The sequence below is a fragment of the Geospiza fortis genome, unplaced genomic scaffold, assembly GCF_000277835.1.
Source record: "Geospiza fortis unplaced genomic scaffold, GeoFor_1.0 scaffold279, whole genome shotgun sequence".
In the NCBI taxonomy this organism is placed as follows: Eukaryota; Metazoa; Chordata; class Aves; order Passeriformes; family Thraupidae; genus Geospiza; species Geospiza fortis.
In genome coordinates this window covers 2,252,222-2,267,388 of record NW_005054352.1, presented here as the reverse complement: position 1 = coordinate 2,267,388, position 15,167 = coordinate 2,252,222, and the positions used below count along the sequence as shown (strand labels likewise).

General features: G+C 40.4%; 1 protein-coding gene across 2 annotated transcripts in view; it reads left to right on the top strand.

Moving 5' to 3' along the window:
- Positions 1–14,906, top strand: part of FAM172A (family with sequence similarity 172 member A) — a 245,456-nt gene extending 230,550 nt beyond the window's left edge. For both annotated transcript variants that reach the window (XM_005423415.2, XM_031058939.1), the window contains exon 11: positions 13,703–14,906. In XM_005423415.2, the coding sequence (XP_005423472.1) occupies positions 13,703–13,845 (143 nt within the window). In that variant the 3' untranslated portion in view covers positions 13,846–14,906. The remainder of the gene's footprint in view (positions 1–13,702) is intronic.
- The last annotated feature ends 261 nt before the right edge of the window (positions 14,907–15,167 follow it).

Genomic DNA, 15,167 nt, shown 5'->3' with positions numbered 1-15,167 from the left:
AGTGAAAAAAAATGTTTTCTTAATTTAATATTGTGGTTGTAGTGTTTCCTTTATCCTCAGACTAACAGGAAATGTTCCAGCCACAGCACAAGTTTTCCTCAAGTGTTCACATATGAGCTCCTCTCTAACTTCCCTCTACAGGAGATAGTTTTCATATTATCTCATCGCAGGATTTTATGAGCAGTGACTATCAAACTTTAGGTGTCTCTGCATTTGTGCATAATGATATTGGTCTTACTTAGACAAATTTCAGCTCCTGCCTCAATCCTTGTTTTTACAATGAAGTCTCTTCCCTAATGTGTCAATAGTTTGCTTTAAAATTGCTTGAAAAAATTCAATCTATGGTGGTTCAGACAAATTAAACCAAAATAGAGCAATAAGCATTAAATATTAAGACATATGCATGGGCCATCAACAAAAGAACTCCCCAATTGTATTTAAGTGATTTTCTTCATGCTATTTAATGCAATATTTGTAGGCCAGCTGTGTCAATAACTAATAATGCAAGGTGACATAACTCCAGTTCAGTGGTTCTTCAGAGAGAAGCTACCTTGACAACTTCTTTTTATTTTGTTCTAATTTTGTGAAAAAACAAAACTGAGGCTCTTAATGTAAGAAAAAAAAATAATTTGAAACACCAAATTTTGAAACTCATTTAAATATTTCATCTCTCTTGCACTTCCAAATATACTTTCCTGGCAGTTTCTGTTTCTATTCCCAGTTCCCAAGGTTTAACCATCTTTCTGGATAGAAGAAACTGTCATTTTCTTTAGAACTACTACTCTACCATGACACGAGATTTTTCTTGATTTTTCCACAGTCTGTCTCAGCAGCCCTGGTTCTGCTGGAAGATTCCGCATGGACAAATCAGTTATTACTAAAATATTGTATTTTGAAGTGAAAATTGCATTTGTAAATACAAGGCAAATGCATTGTTTTCTGTCTTTGGATGCTTGGGTGTTTATTTTTCCTCTGGCTGGCGAGGAAATCATAAATTGTTTCTTCAACATCAAAATGACTATGTCAGCTTGAAGATACAGGTTTGGAGCTTGATGTTACCTATTGTATTATTTTTTTAAAGGGTAATAGTGAAGTTCCTGTTCTGAAATAAATATGGTCTCCCAAATTAAGCTTATTTAGTTAGTGTAGCATTTAAATGGAATGGTTAGAAACCTTACCACTCAGTAATTAGATGTCTAAAATTGGATTATCAGAAAAACTCTGATTTTTGAGTTGTTTTGTGTCCTGGTGTGTTTTCCCTGTGGCTGTAAAGTAGAACATGAGTTGCAGTTTCTCCAGGAGAAGCCCCTATCTGTTCTTATCCCACTGACTGCTGGGTCTCACTGAGCTTTCTCCAGCCACATCTCAGCAATGGGGCCCCACCAGTCACATAAGCAAACCCATAGTAAGTATCCGCAGCTCTAAAGGATTTATTTGGTTGGGGTGCTTTTTTTTCCTTAATATGAGCTTAATATTTCCCTTCACGTTCATCCCAAACTTCTGAGTTCTCCCTTCTACTGTTGGCAGACCCACCTCCCACACTGATGTTCATGTCTGACTCCCATAGACAGGGATGTCAGGAGAGCTGTTGGCAGAGGTCAGCACATGCCAGCACACAACATGCCTTCTCATCTCATCTGCCGTGCGCCTGCCTTCGGCTTCGCTCTGCCTGCGCCTCACTTCACTGCCTCCCCCACCTGATGCCTGTCTTCAACTCTCTGCCGCGTGACTGGCTTGCTGCCCTTGCATCCTGAGCATCACCCATGACTGATTTTGGGTGGTGCTGTTCAGAAGAGGTGGGAAGCAAGGCACATGCACTGTGCATTTCCAGGCAGAGCTGCCGTCTGCTATAATAAGGAGGAGCATTAAGCAGGGAGTGAATGCAGCTTTATGATCATTAATCTCAAACAGTCCCTCTAGTGACATCTCTGAGTTTAAGTCACAGGAAGTGTGATATTATTAAGCTTAGTTAAATTTAGTGTAATTCACACCTGCAGAGCCTTTTTTGAATTAGTGTTTAGTCTTAAATTGCCAGTTTCCATGATATGGGGTCTTCATAGTATCCCGCACTAGGCCTTGATGTGTTATGAATTAGAGTGCAGAAGCCTAAAATCCAGATAACATATGAAAATCCCTCAAGTTTCTGAGTACTTCTGAGACAAATATACAATTCATTTAGTTTGCAAGACTAAGCAGGGATGGTACCCTTACAAAAAATTCTTTCCTTCTTTATTTGTTCTCACAGCGTAGGTGTGGAAATGGGGTCACTGGAGATCTCTTTTGCAAAGCCCTGTTTATGAGCTGTGTTTTTTGCCCAGTACAGTTGGTCTTTGCCACACAGTTCACCTCATCAGACGGTAGTAGGTGCAGACCCGTATTGATTACCATGACTTGTGGGAGAGAAAAATCTTTGCACTTCAAATTTGGTATAAATTATAAATAGCATCTCCAAAGACTGTGAGTCACACAAGTGTCACTCTTCTGAGACAGCCATATGTAAAGCTGTTGTTGTAGAGGTTATTAATTTTATGATTGCAGCACAGGTGTACTTTACCCACAACAATGATCATTGTCCATAAAATCCCACCATCTGGGTTCAGTCACCTGCCTCCTTCAAGAATGGTCATTAACAACACCTAGCAAAGGTTATGCTAATAAAAGAAAGTTAATCCTCACTATATTGGTGTAAATTCACTGGTGAAATCACCATCTTCTCAGCATTTTTCTCACTAGTACAGCTATGCAGACACCTGGAAGTGGGTCATATAAGTCCTAGATGCCCAGGATGGGGGGATGTAATACATGTACATATATAAACAGCAGTTGATGTGATGCAAACGAGAAATATTTATATGGCATGGGTTAGTCATAAATTACTTACTGCAAGTGCGCAAGGGTTATTCACACCTCAAATATACAAACGTTTATTTTTTCCAGAAATTTATTTATACTTACTTGGCATAACTAAAATTTTATCAAACTTAAAGGAATTTGTTATTTACTCCCCAAACATTATTTTTAACTCCATTTGTTACTTGTTGTTTGTATTCTGGTGCCCCAGCTTCATTTCCCATGGCATTTTAGAAACTCGGATATGTTTCCTTTCCATTAAATCATTAAGAAAATGCCCTGAATTTCCCATGAAACTATTATTCTCACCTAGGAGATAAATATCTCATTTCTCTGATCCTGCAGAGTAGGGCAACTGCAGTTTCACAGATTTGTCCTCTTTTTCTGCCCTCACCACTACATCTGGGTAGTAGGATCATCTTGTATTCAGCTTTTTTTAATACTTGCCAAATACTTTTCTGACTTTCCAGTCAGACCTGGGAAAACATGGAGAAGAAAGATGTGTTGAATGCCAGCAGCTGGAAGACAAAGGTGTTTGTGAGGAGAAACTGGATGGGTGCACTAGCAGTCAGGTAGAGGAGGTCTTCCTGAAATGGCTGAAACAAAGTCAGAAAAAGGCAGAAATTGGTGGGCCATGAGAACAGGACAGCTGAGATCAGTGTGTGGATGAGATGGAGCAAGATCAAAGCCAGACACTAAGCATGAGTTCAAGGAGAGCTGCCAGGTGAGCAAGTTATAGAAGAAGAATTCAAAATTGGATATCCTGGAGAAACAGGTGTTCCGGAGAAACAGATGTCCCAGGTGGATGAAAAACAGGCAAGGAGTAGGAAAAGATTCATTTGAAATGAAGCCTTAGGAAGGAGGAGGGCATCCGTGCCACTGTGGCTTGGACACATACTTAGCATTATGGGGCAGGGGGAGAGGGGGACATGGAAACACTATATCTGCCTGAGACATTTGGGAATATTTTCATTGCCAAGCCTCATGTGTTTCTGTGCATGTACAGAAGTAATATCATTATAAGGTGCAAACTTTAAGGTCAGGAGTTGAAGTGTTTGTGGAGCTTAGACACCTCAGGGTGTGGTGAGTGACTCAATTGGGAATTTCAGGATCACTTGGATTTAGGCTCTTCAGTTTCACCTCTTTTGATGTAAGGAAGTGAATCCTTTGTGGCAGGTGGTGGCTCCTGAAGTTGGTCTCCAGCAAAAGCAGGAAGGCAGATCAACAGCCCCATCTTAGTCCACCATTTGCTAACCGCATTTCCACCATCCTGCAGGAGCAGCCATCAGAAGGGGAGGATCAGGTGCAGATGAAGTGAGGTTTCCCACAGGACCAAAGTTGGCGCTGTAGAGGTAGCACTTGGATTCTTGAGATTTTTTTATTTTACCTGTCACAGGATTAGCCTCTGAAGACAAATCAAGGGGAAGTGCCTTTTCTGTGACATTGGAGGAGTTTAATTGTGTTGAGTCAGGTTAGGTTAGGTTAGGTTAGGTTAGGTTAGGTTAGGTTAGGTTAGGTTAGGTTAGGTTGGAGCCAGCCAGAGACAGTAGTCCCAAGATGAAGCAGATGGGTTAGTGAATACCGTTGTACCTATGAAAGTGTTCTGGACTTGGATTGACTGCAGTCTTTTGTCTACACAGATACAACAGGACACTATAATCAAAGTAAAAAATTCAGAAGGAAAAAATGTTTTTGAACTATTTCTTATCTAGAAGATTATAAATGTTTTACACTGTAGGAAGGGAGAGGTAGTGTATTCATTAAAGGCTTGCAAGGTATGAATTCAGATTCTCACTAAAATCATAAAAACACACTGGGTGTTTATGTATTTCACGCCCCATGCATGTTCTCATTGCAGCTTGTTCCTTAGACACAGGCTCATTCCTGTCCCTCAAAAGACCTTATTTACTTCCACGGCTGCTATGTCAGCATCCACACAGCTATGTCAGTCTTCAAGCTCTGCTTCTGGTGTGAAAGAACAGAAAATTATATTCTGCTACTTTATTTTAAAATTGCTTTAGTGTAATTTGTTCTTGTGTTCAAAACTTCACAAATTGGCAAGTAGTATGTGCTTATCCTGCTAGTGATTAAGAACCTTTTTACATCTTTAGTGTGTGGAGTGTCTCTACTGTCATGTTAACATGTTTTAAAGCTTTGCTGCCTCTCCTAGCTGCTCCTTGGTGCCAGCATTGCCATTTCCATGGTGTTGCATTGGCTGCTGTGTTTTTGGAAAGTGCAAAACTGCGTTGGTTTATGCATATGCTGCTGGTACATCCAGATGTTTGATGGCACAATTACTATTTAGAAACAAATAATCATAAAATATCATTACAAAGAGGAGCTATTTTCTAAGCAGCTGGTTGTTTCCCTTGTCCTGGTATCACTGATGAATTTCTTGCATTAGTAGAGTTCTCACAAGATAGCAAGAGTGTGTATCCTTCAGGTCTCTGCCCCATGGGCAGTAAAAAGCTGTGGGATTTTGGAATAAACTCAGATTTAAAAATCAGCCCTTGGGTATTTAAGACTAAAGTAACTTGCAGGAATTGCTGCAGAATGTTTTAAATTAGTTTAAATATAGTTTATAAAACTTGTATGCTTGTTAACATCAGCAGCATTGCTGCGTGAACAGAGCTCCTGCTGTGGGCTCAGCAGAGCTCAGGTCCATTCCTCATTTTGGCTGAGCCACTTGGTTTGCAAAAGCCCAGTAATGATGACTTCTCCCTTACAAAACTGTTAGATGTGTCTTTGCAAAGCAGTGAGGAGAAGGGGGTATAACTGATGGCTTGCATCATGCTGCAGCGTGTTAAGATCTGTCAGGTATATTAGTATTTTTCAGGTTTATAACCTGTGGAAGCTGTGAGGCTTGAATGGTTGGTTTTCAGTGGTTTCACCCAAGAGGTCTTGTGGTTGTAAGTTCTCTCATGAAGTGATGAGTTCTGAGCAAGTCAAAACTTCCTTTATTTAAAAGCCAATTTGCCTTTCTCCTAGTTGAGAAAATAATTGTTTCAAATGCTATCTACTTTATTTGTACTCTTGCTTGCAATTTTATATAGCTGTTTTTCCTAAATCATGATAGAAAATATTCATGGGCATTTAAAAATTTGTCTCACTAACGTATATTATTCAAATGCTTCAGAGCTACTGTGAAGTACCTTGCTAATACAATCAATTTTAGATGTTGCTTAGATAAAGCCAATGAAGTCACAGAAGCAACAAGCCTGGATAGAAAGAAACACAGGAAGTTACTTAATTTGTCCATATTGCCCAGGGTGAGGTCAACTATACCCATAATATTCCTAAGACATGGTTGTCTAACCTATTCTTAATTTCCATTGGTGAGATCCTGCACTTACCATTAGTGTGTTCTTAGCCCAAAAATATCTTTGTAAGATGTAACCTGAGTATCCCACCTCGCATTTGTCAGGTAAGGAATTTTTATACTTGAATTACATACAGTAAGGGTGAAGTTACAGGTATGGATAGGTAGATGGAAGGATAGATTGACAGACAGACAGACAGTGTTGTTGATACACATACTATGTAGATGGAGATAGATATATGAAGATTGTATAGAGATAGGGATAAAGATAGCAGTAGAGAGGTGAACATGTATATCAATATAAATATAACTTCAAGCCCTACCTTCTTCTCTCTGCATGGTACGCCATTTTAACATGAGTTTTAAAATCTATGGTTGCATAATATTGCACACATCTTTACTGATCTCTTCTTCAAGGAAATGGCTTGCTCTCCTGCAAAAATTTATTGCATTGGAAATTGCTGCCTCTGACAATGTTGTTCAGACACCATCTTTACCTTTTTTAATACATACTCAAGAGAAAATTGCTTGACTCTGGTGAACCAGAAAATGACCTCACTTTTGATAACCTGTGCTCAGGAGAGAATGACCTCACAAGTTTCACTTATTTGGCCAGTTCACATGTAGAGGAACAAACAAATGACCTGTGCTTGTAGGACTGCCCTTAATATTAAATGAAGAGTAGTGAAAAATAATGATGGTCATGTTAGAACTCCTATCTCTTTCCTACTTTGCAGACCTTGCTTGCAATGAGCTTTTGTGTGGATCTTTGCATCTTGTTGCTCAGAGGACAAGAGGAATTTACTAATTTTTTTTTACTGTTTTTAAGCACTTGCTTCTTGTGGGAAGTTGGTGTGTTGTAAACAATGAGTGGAAGAAAAGCAAATTGCAAGTATTGAGAGTTCAGAGGTGAACTTTTTTCTTGGTAGGATGCTTGTCATTCTGTTTTCATCATCCCACTAAAGATTATTATAGATAATACTTGTCCAACAAAAATAAGAACTGCTTTGTGTCACAGTAGATAATAACTAAGTAAAAAATTTCTATAGTGTGTGCAGTCTAGTTTCTAGCATTGCCATGATTTTTCTTATATTGAGTCTTAACCAGTTTATTGTGTGTCTAAGCAATCAACTCTGGGTCTCAGAGCTGCCCTTGTCTCATGTTTGCCATGACTACACAAACGATTACTTCTTAGCCAAACTAAACACATCAAAGTTTGGGGATTGTTTTGAGGTTGAGTTTTTTTATGTCCCCTCAGAAATTACTGCTTTCATTTCATTAATTGGTGTTTAGCTTATATCTTAATTTTGCCTAAGTTTTTAATCTTTCTTTACCATTATGACATCTAGAAGTGCTTAAAAACTCCTGAGGTCATTGAATCTCAATGTTCTTGAGTTTATGGACTCATTCACAATTTTTCCTGAGGCTCTCATTTTCCAAGTCAGAACTATTGCATGATTTTAGGCAAGATGTATTTTTTTAAATCTCCTTTTCTGTTAGCTTTACTGGGGATGCTCTGAGAGCTTCTTCTGTTTTGGGGTTTGAGACCTGGATGTTTACATCAGTAGACCAAAACAGTCAAAAAGACACAATAATTTCTTCCTATGCTGATCAACAGGGTAAAGGAATTTTAAGTAGAGAAACCTTACGAATTAAAGGTAGTTATGTCATACTTGATAGTATCTGATGTACTGGAGAGTAAAAAATTGAAATTCCTGTTCAGAAATAGCTTTGTGATACGAAGTAAATTGTTAGCATACAGAAAGATGGATGCAGGACAGGCAGGTAGCATCTCTTATTCACACCTCAGTGCATATTTGAACAGTATTGTTTTATTGCTACAGAACTGAATACCTAATAATTGAATAAGTTCTTCAGTGTGTATGTGGATAATGTGATAAAGAAAGAAAGAAATTTCCATTGATTTATAACTTTCAGGAGAAAAAATCCTTTCTGAAAGGTCTGTCACACTTGTCTACGCAGTCAAATGGAGTTGGATCTGTTAGTTTACCTATAAAAGACGAATTAATTGTGTTGCTTTTCATGTTTAATAATGTTTAAAGTGTTTCTGTTCCTGCAAATGCCCACAAAAGTCTGTATTTCAACCTCTGAACCATTTGAATCAAGTTCTGATAAGACTGAGTGCCTTTTACATACCTAGCTTGAATCATAAATGTAAAAGCAACCTCTGCCACTGTCTACAGACAAGGTGGCTAAGCTACTCGCATTGGCATTTTGCAGCATGACAGGGTCTCAGTGTAGATCATGATCACAGGGAGCAAACTGTCTGCTGAGCAAGACCTTGTTGAAGAGCAGCAGAATTCTCTATCCCAATGGGGACTAAACCCCAAGGCGTGGAACACCCTTAATTCATTTTGAAGCCCGCGCTATTTAGCAATGAGCTGTCACTTAGAGAAGCAGACCTGAGGTCAGCCCTGTGGCTAGTATCTGTGGAGAAGCTTTTCAACCTGGAAACTTTTCTCTGCAGAAATATTTCAGCACTAAGGCATGTATGAAGATCTCTCACAGCTCCTGTGCAGCAGGAAACCTTTGTCCCACACATCTTGTAAACGCGGTGGGGGGCCACCATTGTGCTGTGCATCTTCTGAGCACCGCGGGAGGAGGCTTTTGTCTGACACAGTGGGCAGGCACTGTAGGAGGGCACCTTTGTCCTGCACAGCCAGTAATCGCTCCGCAAGAGCGAATTATGGTGATTGCAGAGCTCTTCTCTCTCCAGACACTCTACTTTCAGATGGAGGAATTTGTCAGCCTTGCTAGGTGAAGAGCTGCTTTTCCTGAGTGGAAGTGGAAAGGGAAGACAGTGAAAGTGCCTTTGCATGAATGTGTGCAAATGGCCATCAGGATCATTCACATAGTCATACTGCATTACCACCCCTGCAACCACCATTCCCAGTTTCAGTCTTTGCTTTTCCTCTTCCCTGTTTTTCCTACCCATTTAGGCTGCCCTTTTAATTATTATTTCTTTGTTCCTTCTTATGTTTGTACTATCTCCTAATCAATATGCTATTCCTATATTCAGTATCTATATTCTCAGTATTCTTTCAGATTACTAATAACCACATTTAAAAGACTTGAGCCCAAATACTAATCCTTCTGGGACTTCATAGGTATATTTTCAACCCCATATTACTACTTATTATTAGTCTTCTCAAATGCTTTAACCACTTCTCCAAAAGTGTGCCAGTGCCCATTTTCTAGAGTCCAAGATGATGCACAATGGGAAAGGCATAACTCAACATCTGTGAGATGGGATGGGATGGGATGAGATATGAGACAAGATGCTGAATCTGGACCCTGTAGAGATGTGATGTGTACTGCAGCTGCTGGTGAACATGCTGCTGGCAGCTAGAGCCAGTGCAGGTATGGCAGCACATATTTGGGAGCTGCATTACTGTAGATCTCGAGTGTTTGGGGGCCCCTTGACTGGCATAAAGCAACTAATTTGCAAGTGAGAGGTAGGAGTGACCATAGCCCATTAGAGCAGTGAGGGTTATAATCCATTTTAAATGATTACATTGGTTCCCACTGCCTCAAGGCTGCCACGTTGACCTATGTCAAAAACACAGCAGTGGATAAGTCTCTCACCTGCTGATTTTTGTTATTCAATAAAGTTTGGGTTTTATCTGTTCTTGTCAAATTTGAGCCTGTTGTGTCTACTGTTATCCTAGAGGTACTTGTGATTTTTTATAATGTTGATCCCTTTCTTTACTGGTATTCAGACATGAATTTTATGGGTGGTAGTTAGTTTCAATTAATCCTCCTTTTCTCAAATTAGAAATTTCTTTTCTTCTCATTCCCACCTTAGTCCTCTGGTGCCTACCTGATTGTACATAAATTCTCAGAAATAATTGCCAGTAGTCCAGCAAGTTCATTAACTGATTCCCTGAAGACCCACATATGCGTGTCATCCAGACCTGATAATTTGGATATTAAATTTTTAAAAGTATTCCCTTACCTGGTTTTTTGTATCAACAACTGTATTGTCAAGTCTTCATTATTTCTAATTATATATCTCCTTATGGTACTTGGTAAATTGATTCTGGAACTTGTTCACTGTTTTACTGTCATTACTCATTTCACCTCACACATTATTGATTCCACCATCTCTTTGGAGCTCCTTTCCAATGATGTTATGCACGTGTTAAAATATATATTCATTTCTCTCTACATCTCTTCATGCTGGCAAGTGGGAGGCTGGTTTGCCTTTTGACGTTTCTGTCATTTATTTCAGTGGAGCTGGGACTAGGAGGGATTAATACTTTTTTGTTCTGCAATTGTTGCCTTTGCATATTTTAGAGTATTCTTGCTGTTTCCCACACTTAACAGGGTTTTTATATCTTTTCCATGTTGCATGCTTCTAAGATTTCTCAAAGAATTAATATCTGAAATCACTACATGCTGTGTAACAGCCCATCAATTAATACAATATATTGAATCATGATTTATCATCACAGCTGTTGAAATTAGTGAGCACTAAGAATATCTATCTCAGAGGACCTCAGCTTTAGAACAACTGCTTCTTATTGTCTGTCTCTTAAAAATTATTCTTTCTGTTAAAAAATAGATGGCTGTTCATGCATTTAATTTAGATCTGTGTACTACTAAATACACAATTGAGATTGCAGTCATCAGTGGTATTTTTCCTCCGGCAAAAATCTTATGGCCAAAATCTGTTGTCACCCTTAGGACATAATTCCACTTGCTTAAGTTGAATTTTCCAAGCCTTTGGTATATAAATCATAAATGCACAGTGTGTGCAATGTTACATTTTTAGAGGTCTCCCGTTAGTAGTAGTTAAATGTGAATACGTAAGGGCAAAATTCAACCTTTAGAAATGACTGTAAAGGTCCAAGGCAGATACTTATCAAGCTTTTCTTATTGCAATATTAATCAAGCAAAGAATCATCATAATCCTGGAAACTAAATATCCATTGTAGTGATTTTATCACCAGGGAAATTGTTCATCTGCCAGTAAGATTGTTACTAGGAAAAGGAAAATAGGGAGTGTTAAAATTGCTTTAGACTGCTGAATCATTGAGTCCCTCTAGACTCAAAGCTTGAATTGTTTTTTGAGAAGAGTGGGTTGAGAGGAGTTGCCACAGGAAAGCTGTAGGTTAATCAGTTTCAGTAACACTAGTGAATGTGAGCATGATCTCTCTCGGGAACATGAGGAAAGTGCATGGGAGAAGGCAGGATGAAGAGACACAGGAAGGCTTCAGAAACTTACTTTTTTTTTTTTTTTTTTTTGTTTTGGTTTTAAGGGGTTTTTTTTGTTTTTTTTGTTTTGTCATTTTTTGTTTCTGGATGACCCTTTTACAGAGGAGGAAGGTTGTTGATGAAAAAGGAAGAAAGGGGGAAAAAACCCATAGTATTCACAGCCTATATTTTCATCTTAATCCAGTGGATATTAATGATGACTATTACAACCAAGACGGAGAATGCAGACAGGCAGAAGTGAGGAAGATGTGTTTGTGTGGGAATATCTGTGTAGGGACCAGAAAGCCACATGAAATGATGTTTTGCCTTCAGGGCTCAAAGAGGTGTTCACCATATGCTGTGACACAGTCATGTGGGAAGGAGGTGAAACCCCTGTGCAGGAGTGTCCTTAGAGTGTGTTAGGACAGCCTATCCCTCCGTAAAATCAGCTTTGGTAGATGACTTTTGTGTGCATGGTAGCAGTGGGCAGTTACAGTATACCAAGCCAAGCCATAACTTCAGGGACGTGTCTGTTAGGCTGCAGGTTTTGCTAGAAGGGAAGCTTTATCCTCCTGCTGTGTTGGGCCACTTCTGTGTTTCCCGGGTGGGGAACGATTCTTGATGAGTATTGCTATGAGGAGTCTTACAGGGGATGGGATAGGTGATCTCTACTGAAAGCCACCTGCAGGTTAGAGTTAGAGAAACTTCTGTGTTGGACAGGACCCTTGGGATCATGGAGCCCAACTCAACACAGCACTGCCAAGTCCAGCACTTGATAGGATGGACTACCTCTCAGCAAAAAGAATTTCTACAAAGATGGGTGAATTTAAAGGTGGAAAGCATTTGTATAAAAGGAGCATGTGGGAAATTTTTGGAAGATGTCATGAATTGTCTCTGTACAATGAATATGAAGAGGGAGAGGAAAATGTGTGTGTGCACGTGACATGGATGCTCTTTGTACAAAAACATCTCTTTGTGTGAGAAGTAGTGTCTTTCCAGGTAGGGCTTTTTTGAGGGTTGGTTTGCTTGTGTGATGGCTGCCTTTGAGGAAGCAGGGACGTGCAATGTGGCAGGCAGTGCCTCCATCAAAGACTTTCTGGGGGTGAGTGGGGGGTGCTCAAGGATGCTCAATGGATGGATGCCTAGAGGGTCCTGGCAGGGATGTGAAGCTAGGAATGCAGCAAATGCCATGCCAGAGCAGCCATCCCATATCCCCAGGTACTGATGGCCACCCTATGTCCTGCAGGGACCATCATCCACCCTGGACTGCATCCCTCTCCACCTGCCAGGCTGTGGCCACTGTGTCCCTCATTGTTGTCACCCTCAGATTGTGATACTGTCACAGAACTGTTGCTAGGCAACAAATGTGGTTGCTGGGTCTCAACGAATAGCTGAAGGGGAAAGTGAAGTGTTGCACCATTGTAGAGTAACCATAGCAATGACCTACTATCACAGACTAAAGAATTATCATTAGCAATGTTAAAGTATCAAACAGAGGCCCAGGATCCAAAGACTACCAGGCAGCATCTCTGCATAATTGGGTTACCCAGGAAGAGGTCCCAACTCTTTCACACCCGTTGGCTGCTTATCTCCATTGTCTTGGTTTTGTTTTGGGGGTTGGTTGTGGGGGGAAGGAGGAGGGAGTGTGGTTGTTTAAATAAAGCAAATGTGTTGAGGAAAGCACTGGCAAAACAATAGAAGCATACAGCAAAATAAAATACAGAGATAAATCTGTGTACAGAGGGGAGATACGAATAGGAAAGGTCCACTTTACTGTCTCAATATTATCCGTGGGAGCAGGTGCACAAAGGATGCCTTCATGATGCATGAGATGTAGTTCAGATCAAGTGTTCTCTTTCACTTGAGAACAGATATGCCAGGCTAAAAGCAGTATAAAATGAAAAATAAATAATAGAAAGTATGTCTGAAAAGTAGACACTTTCTTTTTCCCAAGGTAGGCCAGATCAGTGAGGTGCTTCAGTGACCTTTTATTAGCAGAGTGCTTTGGGACCTTATTTTCCCCGATACAAGACATGTTGAGGATCTCTGATTGTGATGTGGGTGGCTGTGCGTGTGCATACATGTATGTTTGTGCATGTGTCTGTCTGCTTGTGTGTGCAGTTGTTCTTGTCAGCTGCCCCAGAGCTCAGCAGCAGGACAGCTCTAACCCTTCCCAGGCTCCCTCCAGACCAGCTGCAGCAGCTGGGTGTCTTCTGTGAGTTTTGTATTTTTGCATTTTACGGAGCATTTATCCTGTGAACACCCAGCAAGTCAGAGAACGACCCTTAGTCAAACTGTCACCTTTGTGTTTTGCAGGTACAGAACGCCATGAACTAACTTCTTGGAAGAGTTTTCCATCTGTTTTCAAATTCTTCAGTGAGGCTGTAAAGGCAAAGAACAGCTTGGTGAAACCAACCCCAACAAGGCGCTCCAACAAGATAAAATACGAAGAATTCTAAAAGGAGGGGAGAAAAAAAAAACACCACTAATGTCTTTACTGCTTGTTTTCTGCAAGGAGTCTCCCAGCCCCTCATTAGATTGTTTTCTTCCTAGAGCACAGGGTCGTGATGTATACATCTAAATAGCGTTTTGCATTATTTCTAGATGAGTGCAACTGTCAAAGCAATATGGGTTCACTGGTTGTGCTTCCTGTGGGCTGTAACTTGGATTTTGTGCTGCCCATCAATGTGCAGATTAAGGCTGACAGTGGTACTGCACAGTGCAGCATGGTGCAGCTCTAATTGCCCTGACATAGCCCTGCACCAAGCTGATGCCAGAATTTAACAGCTTCCTCACAGTCCTATTGCCTGCAGGATATTTTGCAGCTTCCTTCTATTTTAAGACAGAACAAAATACAAATTACTCTTTTCTAAAAGATGGACCTAACTCAAACGTGTTAACCAGCCTATGATTTTACACCTAGTAGCCTTCCCTTACTCTGGGACCAAGTGGAATTGACTTCTAACTCTCTCATTTTTCTGCTGGCAAGAGTGTCCAAGAAGTTTGGCCCAGAATTCTAGAAAGGCTCCATTGCTGAAGAGATTTTCTCTTGCTAGATCAACAGCATTATCTGTAGATCTTCTCTTCCTTTGGAAAGCTCTACTTTAAAAATGCCTATTCATTAACAGGCTGGATCACACTGTGAAATATGACAGGAAAAAAAAGACACACTGCATATTCTTTTTGTTTATTTTTAAACACAAAAATGCTTCCATTTTCATATGCTGAGTTTGTAATGACTTGCCATCCCATGATTATTCCCTTTTCCCTAAACTCACAGGTTCCTCCTCACTTTTCCAGTCTCTCTGACAAAGGTTGACCAGCAGGGCATTCTGTGTAGGGATTTCACACCATGCATAAGTGGTGTGTGGCTGTAGCCATAACTGTGGTGTCAGGCAGGTTTTCTGCACTAAAACTAAGGGAAAAGATGTGCTTGATGGCATGCCCAGTGAGCAAGCACTCTAAGTAAGCTCCTTTGGTGTTGATAATACTGAATTAAAGTTGTCCTTTCTTTAATGGCCATGCCCACCTCGCCTCTGATGCTGTTAGTGGCAAGGAGGTGCCACTCAGACATGAGTTTTGGACCCAGTCCCGCCCTCTCCTCACACAGTGTGTCCAATCCTACAGCTGGGGGCCAGAAGTGTTGCTGGGGAGCATTAAAACGAGACAATGCCAAAGCAGGGGTACCCTTCTATGCCACGGAGCAAAAGCAGAAGTGCTCATAGTGAGGTGTAAAGGGAAACTCAGCTGGGTTTGGGCCTAAATCCTCCAGGTGCGGGGC